The sequence below is a fragment of the Dryas octopetala genome, chromosome 5 (genome assembly GCF_963921425.1).
Source record: "Dryas octopetala chromosome 5, drDryOcto1.1, whole genome shotgun sequence".
Taxonomy (NCBI): Eukaryota; Viridiplantae; Streptophyta; class Magnoliopsida; order Rosales; family Rosaceae; genus Dryas; species Dryas octopetala.
In genome coordinates, this window is record NC_141370.1 from 779,466 (window position 1) to 789,647 (window position 10,182).

General features: G+C 34.0%; 2 protein-coding genes across 2 annotated transcripts; one reads left to right on the forward strand and one right to left on the reverse strand.

The window, feature by feature from the left end:
- The first annotated feature begins 2,669 nt into the window (after window positions 1–2,669).
- LOC147283302 (UDP-glucuronate:xylan alpha-glucuronosyltransferase 1-like) lies at window positions 2,670–5,547 on the forward strand. Its single transcript, XM_086244704.1, has 3 exons — window positions 2,670–2,734; window positions 3,281–3,490; window positions 3,622–5,547. Exons 1-3 carry the CDS (start codon window positions 2,670–2,672, stop codon window positions 5,309–5,311), a joined length of 1,965 nt encoding a protein of 654 aa, XP_086100830.1. The 3' UTR covers window positions 5,312–5,547.
- Window positions 5,548–6,676: 1,129 nt separating this feature from the next.
- On the reverse strand, window positions 6,677–9,113 carry LOC147283303 (uncharacterized). Its single transcript, XM_086243905.1, has 5 exons — window positions 8,835–9,113; window positions 8,591–8,754; window positions 7,107–7,539; window positions 6,904–6,983; window positions 6,677–6,779 (listed from the first exon to the last, which is right to left on the reverse strand). Exons 1-5 carry the CDS (start codon window positions 9,111–9,113, stop codon window positions 6,677–6,679), a joined length of 1,059 nt encoding a protein of 352 aa, XP_086100031.1.
- Window positions 9,114–10,182: the final 1,069 nt, after the last annotated feature.

Below are 10,182 nucleotides of genomic sequence, written 5' to 3' on the forward strand. Positions count from 1 at the left end.
ACTTTAATCAACTAAGCGCTCAACACTTTCACCTATCACTCGGTACTATCCACCAAGAGCTTAGCATTGTCCATTGAGCGCTCGACAATTGCCATTGTCAGGCAGTGGCAATGATTGCCACTATGTGACAATAGATATTTGAATTGCAAAAAACACTCATGTTATAGTGTTATTAATTGTCACTATGCGACAGTAGCAATTTGACTAGTTAAAAAAAAAAAAAAAAAAAAACCTCTCGATGCCAAAAACAAGGAACAGACGTAACGTGAGCTTTATTTGTACAAAGTGGACCTACTTATCATTGCAACTTTTTAAGTGAGTTTGTTTATCATTAAGGATTGTAAAATGAACTTTAGAGTAATTATTTTTTTAAAAAAATAATAATAATAAAAGCTTGTAGGCCAAAATGCAAGAACAGACCATTTAGAAAAGGTATGATTATTGGTTATGGAGTTAATCTTAGAAACAAATTAAGTAATATATTGATGTGTGAGTTAACACATCATTTAATGTGCAAATTTGATGACTAATATTGTCTTTTGAATTGAAACTGATGTGATATTTACTTTAGCATTGTATTTATGGATCCCAAAATTATTAGAGTAGCACTATTGTCACCCTATTCTTATTTTCCCACCCACCTTATTTTCATACTCCACACACTTTTATGTTAAAGAATAAATCTACTCCTTACAGCCCCCAATTATTTCCAAGCAGCCCATATCCCTTCCTCCTCCTCCTCCTCCACCTCTCCTTCCCTTTCCCCAACACTAAAAAGTAAAATCTTTACTTTTATTAACCTCTTTACAAGAAAGTGAATGATTTTCTCTCTTCAAAATAATACATTTTTTAAATAAAAATTGGCGTACGTAAACAAGTACGTATTGCCCAATTTTCAATTGAAATTCTAAATTGTCCTAATCAATGAAAAGCAATTGAACTGAAAATTTATATCGATGTTAGATGCCTTTTAATTTGGTGGTGTTGTGTTGATTTTTTGCGTTTCAGAATTACACTACTCTTATCAATGTATGATCACAAATAGTTATCTACGTTTATAGATTACCATGTTTTAATGCTCTTAATTGGATTCTCACCAATTGTGTTCCATTGGTGAGATGTGGAGCACCTCACAAGTTAATTGCGATCAAAGATGAGCAGCCATGGCAATTTCAATATGCTTTCTTTTTTTAATTCTTTTTCATGTATGCCCTTTTTAGTAATTTTATAAAGGAGAAAATTATAATTATTTTTTTTTTCTGAGGAGGGGTGAGAAAATAAGACCGGTGGGTGGAAATAACACCACTCATATTATTATTTGTGTAACAAACAATCTCATTAAAAATTGAAAAAATCCCATGATTCTGTGACTCATCTGATATTAAGATAGTAATCTTATTTACTCTATTTTATTTTTGTTGCTTGTAAACTTTCCAAATGTCGGCCCTAACAAAATATTAGGATATGAAAAGTTGAGGGAACTAAATACATCATATTTTTGGACAAACAATAATTAAACAGATATGTGGTTGTTGATTAATGTTGTTCTTTTGTTATTTTTTTATAGTTTATTTTCTTTTTCAGTGCGTTTGATATGCATTTATTAAATCAATTCTTTTGTAAAAAATAAATTGCATCATTATTATGATCAACAATTAATTATGATTAATTTAAATTTGAAACTGTTAAAGAGTAATGTGGAGTAATGTCCTACATCGGAAAATTAGAGCTTATCCACTCATTGCCAATTGATTTTGGGTTGGATGTTTTAATTCTATCATGGTATTAGAGTTTTGTTATCCGCGTGTAAGGCCCAACAGCCACGTGCTCTCACGTCACCTAATACAATTTGTCCAAATTTGTCCACGTATTAGGCTCAAAATCTCATCACACATGCAGAAGCGTGTTGAGAGTAATGTGGAGTAATGTCCCCATCGAAAAACTAAAACTTAGCATATGTGCTTATAAGGTTTTAGGCTTCTTTATTCATTGTCAATTAGTTTTGAATTGGATACTCTAATTTTATCAAAAACCTCTATAACATTATACAGAAAAAACAAAAAATATCAAATATGACTAGACGATAACTCTTTGGTGTGATCCAACAAATATTAATTAATAAAAATGAAAACAAGTACCGAAATGATTGAAAGAAAATTAATGCTGAAAATGAAAAAGAAAAAGTTGGTGACACACCCAAAAAATAAAAAGAGAAATGAGGAAGTGCATGTGGGGACTGGGGAGAAACATTCAACTAGACGTTACTCTGTTCTATATTGCCTCTAATTTGCTAACTTACTCTGTTCTCAATCTACCTCCCTTCACCATCCTCCTGTGTTGTCAAGGCTAGCTGGTATGCTCTAATCTCTCTCAGTTTCTCTCTCTCTCTCTCTCTCTCTCTCTCTCTCTCTCTCTCTCAATATATTTAAATTATAGTTAATTATTATGTTAAGCTTTAAGTTGTTCTACCGCCAAAGCCATTTCTTGGAAATATTTTGAACTGACTGTCTGAGTGTCTTCTTGGCCAATTTGAATTTGAGAATTTCTGTTGAGTTAGTCCTTTTATTTCATCTGTTGGATCGTATGATGTTTTGTATAATTGGGTTTGTGTAATTTCATTAACTTAAGTTTGTTGTGACTTTATAGTTGGAAGATTGATTAGAATTAAAATGAGGGGAGCAATGGGTACTTCCCCACGGGCTGTTGAAGCTAGACATCGCTTATCTGCATCAATGTACGTGTTAATTTTTAATCAAAGCTTAAGCTGTGAGGATCTCTTCTATATTGTGAGAAGTAGCTGCAAACATGTTAGTTAAATCAACTTGACAAAAAAACGTGTTTATATCTGTTAATGTTTTGGCTATGTACAACATTGTTCTTTGCATAAGTAGTATCAGAGGTTCAGGAATGTTATTTGTGATTCGTGATTCTAAAATGAATCATAGAGTTTGTATTAATCTGATGTGTCTGCAACTGTATTTCTTGGAAGCTTTATTATCTTAAATTGAGAGTAAAAGTGCAAAGTATCTCTCTATCTTAGACTTTATGTGGCCTAAGAGATGTCGATTTTTCTCATATTAACAGATGGATATGGATTCTTATGTAAGCTCATACATTTTCTCACTTTTATTTTTATTTTTTAAACCATAAATACTTTCACCTCTACATTTGGAAGCATGCCTACTGCCAATCATATGTAACCCCTGCTTTTTAAAATATTTTATCCTCTATAATTTCCTAATTTTTTCTTAATTTTTCACTCTGTTGCTACATTGATCAGTGAAGACATATACAGAAAAAGAGTAGAAAGAAGTAAAGCTAAGGATTTAGAGAAGCGTTTCCACTTATCCATCCAAGATAGGAGTTCAAGATTCAAGCTTCCTCTGCTGAGACTTGTCCTACTAATCACCATATGTGGTACATTCATAACATTATTCTACTCTCCACAACTAGTTTACGACAATAATCTTCCATCGCATGCTGTTCCTCGGTACGTACGTTTGTTTAATTTGCATTGTTCTTGTATGCATGTGCTACTAAGGATCCAAGTTTAAGTTGTCCTAGTTTCCGGCCACTTTCCGACTAGTTCTTTGGCCTATTCTCACTCCGTTTTGTAAACAGATGGATATGGGGTGGTTCGGATTCTCGATATGTATCACATTTAAACATTGAGTGGGATGATATAATAAAAGTAATGGGGAAGCTGAGTGACAGGACTGAATATGAAGGATCAATTGGGCTATTGAACTTTAATACAAGTGAAATCAAGCATTGGAAGAAGCTGATTCCCAACAGCGATACCACGCAGCATGTTGTTCTGGACCTAGACTATGCTGCCAAAAATATGACTTGGGATTCCTTATACCCAGAATGGATAGATGAGGAAGAGGAAGAACAAGTCCCCATTTGCCCATCTCTACCAAAGCTCAAAGCCCCTGGAGGACGGCGACTTGATCTCATAGCTGTTAAACTTCCTTGTAGTCTGGGGAATGGGAATTGGAATTGGTCTAGAGACGTTGCTCGGTTGCACTTGCAGCTTGCAGCTGCTGGTCTTGCAGCCTCTTCCAAAGGTTATCGCGCCGTACATTTGCTTTTTGTCACCCACTGCTTTCCGCTACTGAACCTTTTCCCATGCAAGGAACTTGTGGCACATGAGGGGAATGTATGGCTATACAAGCCAAACCTCAATGTGCTAAGACAAAAGGTCCAGCTCCCTGTAGGTTCCTGTGAACTTGCACTTCCTCTCAACCTCAGGAGCAAATCAGGGTTGGTATACTCCGGCAATCCACACCGAGAAGCTTACGCAACAATTCTTCATTCCGCTCATGTTTATGTTTGTGGAGCCATTGCAGCTGCCCGAAGCATCCGCATTTCAGGCTCCACCCGAGACCTTGTGATACTTGTTGATGAAACAATTAGTGACTACCACAGGAGTGGACTCGAGGCAGCAGGGTGGAAAATTAAGACCATTCAAAGGATCAGGAACCCAAAAGCTGAGAAAGATGCATACAATGAATGGAATTATAGCAAGTTCCGGTTATGGCAGCTTACAGAATATGACAAGATCATTTTCATTGATGCTGATCTCCTCATACTCAGGAACATTGATATCTTATTTACTATGCCAGAAATTTCAGCAACAGGGAATGATGCCACACTTTTTAACTCTGGGGTAATGGTCATTGAACCTTCAAATTGCACATTCCAGGTTTTGATGGATCACATTCATGAGATCGAGTCCTACAATGGTGGAGACCAAGGATACCTGAATGAAATTTTTACATGGTGGCATAGAATACCAAAGCACATGAATTTCTTGAAGCATTTCTGGGTGGGTGATGAGGAAGAGGTGAAACAGAAGAAGATTAGGCTTTTTGGAGCAGAGCCTCCAATTCTTTACGTTCTTCATTATCTTGGAGTGAAGCCTTGGTTGTGCTTCCGGGATTATGATTGTAATTGGAATGTGGATATATTTCAAGAGTTTGCAAGTGATGTTGCTCATGCAAGTTGGTGGAGAGTTCATGATGCAATGCCTGAGCTGTTGCAGCAGTTTTGTCTTTTGAGGTCAAAGCAGAAGGCACAATTGGAATGGGACAGAAGGGAAGCCGAAAAAGCCAACTACACAGATGGACATTGGAGAATGAAAGTCCAAGATGGGCGTTTAAAGAAATGTATAGACAATGTATGTTCCTGGAAAAGCATGTTAAAGCACTGGGGAGAAACAAATTGGACCGATGATGATCAGTCTGTAATTCTCACTCCAACTCCGCCTGCAATCGCCGCAACTTCTGTCCCTCTCTCTGTTTTTTGAGTTCCACCATTACCATATATGTTTTACCTACACCTTCATTATGTAAATGATCGATCGATACAGAGTTGAGAGTTCTAGCTGGAAAGGTTTTGTTTTTCTAGCTCCATATATATATATATATATATATATATATATATTCTTAAAGCATAAGGTTTGACACACAGTAATCTATCTGTTTATTGTTGGTAGGTGTGTATTATCAGTCATCACTGCTACTTATATGCTTCTCTGGCAGTTGAACACTACATGTATACCATGGCCAAAAAAGAACACTACATGTATATATACAAACTTATATTGGAATTGCTAGTCATTTCATAACCCCACTTTCTTTTATATATTCTTAAATGTTTGGTCATTAATTGAAACAGACTTGTGGTATTAGTGTTGGCAACTCTACGTTAAATTTACAAACTTTAAAGTCAAATCTTTGTTTAGTAGAGTAAAAGAAAAGAAAGTCTTTTCCATGTACTCTTTTACTCTACTCATCAAGTCCATGTAAGGCTTACAACAAGTGATTTTACTCTACTCATTAAGTCCATGTAAGGCTTAAAATATAAACGAAAATAAATAAAATGTCTAAACGTTTAGAATGCAGTTTTAAGGCCCTAAACGATCTCGGATGGCCGAAAAAGCCCATACCAATATGCATTACTCCCTTCGAAACGATATGCATTACTCCCACTTTCAGAGCCAAACCCTCCGACTAGTAGAAATCATTTCCCAAATTTCTTGGGTTTGCAACGATCAAGCTGTTGCATAAACTTCTCCGTCATCCGTTCTGCATCAGTCACACCCCAATCTCGAGATAAATATTTTTAGATATTTTTCAAAATAAAAGGTGTGATATTGGCCACACGTGTTGTTTCGGTGACCAATAAAATAGATTCAGAATGAAAGTTTTCTCGTACTAAACCAGTCAATATATAATGTAACTTCAAGATTGTGGAAATGTAACTAATATACTTCATAATTACAAGTCACTTTTATAATGTCAAAGACCTAAATACCAAGACCTAATTTTTATTTTTTTAAGGAAAAGTCACGTGCCAAGCAACTAATTATGCATTAGATGTCATCCAAGAAATTACATCACTGTTCAATGCCGGCAAAAGCCAACGTCTAGAACCATCTTCCATCCAAATTTTCTATCAATAAAAAAAAAAAAGGAAAAAAAATTATGTATAAACATCTCAAACATATATATGTTTTGACTTTTGAGTACCAAATAAACACATGCCAAAAAACAAAACAAGAAAAAAAGTATACGAATAGTAAAATATGAAGTCTTCGATCTTATTGATTTAAAAAAGACCCATATATATGAGCTACCATATGAAGTCTTCTTATCTATCACTTTGACTTTCAGTCAAACAATTCAAGCCTTCCACTCACTATATGATAGCTAGAGTCAGGTAATTCACTTAGTTTCCCAAATTTGCCTTCGTAGTAGTCCAACAGCTCCAACCTAAAAGTTAATTAAGCAACCAATATATGGGACAGAGAATGAAGAAAATTAATAATGAGCCTACAAATAATATATATATCTACAAATTAATTAATTATTTAATTTAGGTTACATATATCCATACCAATATGCCAAGCACTGGAATGGTGCGTACTTGTCATAAATTTCTTCTACATCTTTTGCCACCGTCTTTTGGTTGCAATGCTTCCTCCCATGAACCTACATATATATATATTTTGTAGAGTACGTTAAAAAAGTTGTGTTTGAAAGGATATTAAAAGTGAGGCAAATTAATGAAAGAGCTAGTATATATGTACTTGATCGAACCTCTTGTAAATGCCTTATAGTTTCAGAATCTGTTGGAACTTTTTGATAATATCCAATGCACATCAATGCATTGGCACTTGAAAATAGACCAAAACCTTTGATTTTCATGAATTTTGGAAGCAACATTTGTTGATTATCAAGGGCTTGTTCTGATAATTCATCAAGTTGTACCTTGGCACTCTCCACATCTTTAGCAAGGTTTAGAATGTGTCGTGCTCTATACCCAAGATTAATGTTATGATTCTTTAGAAAATTCTCATCAAGGCTAGCAAGTTCTTCTGAGCTCGGAAAATTTCCTAAACATCTATCACTCTTGCATTTGCTAACTTTACATTTTTCTCGCTTTCTCTTTTGTCCGGACCTTGCGGAAGCATTACTTAGCTCAAGTTGAAGCTCACAAAGAGCTCGAGCCATTTTCAATGTATTTGACCACCTATTGAAAAAAGGGAAAAATTATAATTCAATTATATATGAAAGTTATAGATTAAAAAAAATAAAAATTGCTGATCCTAAACTAGCCAGCTAGTTGTACCTGGTATGCTTCAACAGAGATATATAATTAATATTAAAAGATGTCAAAAAGCCTGTGGGAAGGGAGAGATAGCTAAAATTACAATTACAGTTCCATATAGGCTATACGATGTTGATACGCTGCAAATGTACGTTCAAGAAATGGACTATATTATATATATGGATACAGCCCAAAAAACTAGGCTCAACCCAATACAAGGATTAATATGAACACTTTAAAATTGCCAAGCAATTAACTAACAAAAAAAAAATAAGCTTTCAATCTAGACAAATTTATGTTAATACTGCGGGAACAATATTGTTAATTTTCAACATAAACAAATATTAATTAGAACAAAAACTGTAAAATAAAGTTAGATTAATTTTTTTTTTTGGTGAACTAAAGTTAGATTATTAATTCATGGCTAGCCTCAACTTTTTTTTTTCTTCTTTGCTAATTAATTTTGTGCAAAAAATATATACGCAAGATATAAAGTATTGTTAAGTTTGAAATTTCATAAAATATAAAAAAAAAACATAATTATAATTTGTTCTTAATCAAAATATCAAGTCCCTTTCATTGAGGCTAGGGATCCCTTAAATAATCCATTGAAGGATTATTATTGTATTTTGATGATGAAACTGTCTATTTTTTTTGTCTTCATTAAAAAATTATTTTTACAAAAAATTAGATAATTAAATTGGGAGCCATTTGACCGTTGATTAAATGATCACCATATTTCAAGAGTTTTTCGACCAAAAGAATGGCAGTACAGTACTGCAAGTAGTACCATGATTAGTAATTTCGTGACCCCCAAATACACAATCAACCAAAGAGTGCACCATAATTATCACATATATACATGCAATTCATCATGTTGTCTTAAAATAGAGATGGATATGCAAGTACCATGCATATGTTGTGAGAATATAAATTAAACATGATATATATATATATATATATATATATATACCTGCAATTGCAGAGTAGAAGACATTTGACAAGATCTTCAAAGAGAGTAGGAGAACGGAAAAGTCGACCAAAATCTCTGTCCTTGGCTTGTGGATGCACTTTATGATATTCTCTTACATCCCTTTCATCTTTCGCCGATATCCTTAGCATTCGACGCACTTGTTTCTGTATATATATGCTAATTATCAATAAAGAGATCAATATATAATAATATAAAAATAAATTACAAGATCATACGTACATACCAGTATAGCATGCTCATCTGCATGGGAGATGTTATGAGTACCATGGACTCGAACAAGGAGAGAGGTGTGATTCGGGGGAAGGGGGTGCAAGATTGAAACACTGACACAAGTCTTGTTGTTTGCAAGTCTCAATGGACGTTCAAGGGTTTTCGAAGATGGAATCCAACGGTTTGGAGCCATCATGAAGAAGCCATGGTTGCATACTACTTTCTCCAGATTAAAACTTGACTTACTTTCTCCTAAATCTAAAAACAAAGACAACCCTACGCTCGCATCCATTCTTACTTTTTTTTTTTTTTTCTTCTCCTTTGAATCTATCTTTTTTCTTTTTCTTTTTTAATTCTTTAACAAAAAAGAACAAGGATGAATTGACTCTTTAATTTATGACTTATGAGAAAGAAAACAACATTGTCAAGAAAACATTCTTATCAAAATGACCATAAAAAAAAATAATAATAATAATAAATAAATTTACACCTTTCCGGCCTTATTGTACGTCTTGTCCTCAATCATGGGCAGAAATCTTTTCGATATAAATGTATTGATACGTACTCTATTATTCTCTTGATTTTCTTTCCCGACTGAAGCTACAAGAAGATTTTTATTGATATAAGTAAATATAAAATTAGGGATGTCTTTGGATACAAGTCAATCACTTGACAATTGTAAATGTAGACGAAGTCGATCAATTTAGAGATTATAATTAAGAATCCTATTGTAGTAAGAATTATAAAGTGACTCACTTTAGAGTTTTGTATACTTCGCAGCTCTAGGTGTATCGCGCGCTGTTGATTTATTTTTCCTAGGCAAAAAGACTTTACAAGCTTCATCACAGATATACTTTACTCAAGCAAATCTCATCAATTATATGTAGATATCCTTTACTGTATAAACATTAAATTAGATTAGGTATACTTTGATTGAGTTGCACAGGTAAATCTCGTCAATTAAGTTAATTACTTTTTTTAAGCTTCCATAATTTTTGGCTCCTTAATTTATTCCCTCCATATATATGATTTAGCAATTGCCGCAAAAATTTTCCCTCCATATATATATAATATTCTACACTTTTGGCGCCATTGTTCCATATAATTTTCTATATAAACGTTGTTGTGTCATGATCGAAGTATAGAAGTACAAGCATACTAAACATATTTTTCTTTTTTTTTTTCTCGCAGTCGTTTGATTACGTACTCTTCCATGGCACCTAAGCAGTCATCCCCATCAATTGGTGATGCTTCCTCTGATGATGAATACGCACCAGATTCATTCGAAACTAATGAATCCTCTGCCAAGTCTGGGTCGGATACAGAATACAAATGTGAATCCAAGTCCGACTTGGAGGCTG

Coding starts and splice junctions, on each gene's coding strand:
- LOC147283302 (XM_086244704.1), top strand. CDS start 2,670: ATGAGGGGAGCAATGGGTACTTCCCCACGGGCTGTTGAAGCTAGACAT. Junction 2,735..3,280: donor CATCGCTTATCTGCATCAAT/GTACGTGTTAAT, acceptor TACATTGATCAG/TGAAGACATATACAGAAAAA. Junction 3,491..3,621: donor CCATCGCATGCTGTTCCTCG/GTACGTACGTTT, acceptor TTTTGTAAACAG/ATGGATATGGGGTGGTTCGG.
- LOC147283303 (XM_086243905.1), bottom strand. CDS start 9,113: ATGGATGCGAGCGTAGGGTTGTCTTTGTTTTTAGATTTAGGAGAAAGT. Junction 6,984..7,106: donor CTATAAGGCATTTACAAGAG/GTTCGATCAAGT, acceptor CATGGGAGGAAG/CATTGCAACCAAAAGACGGT. Junction 6,780..6,903: donor TTCCAGTGCTTGGCATATTG/GTATGGATATAT, acceptor ATTAACTTTTAG/GTTGGAGCTGTTGGACTACT.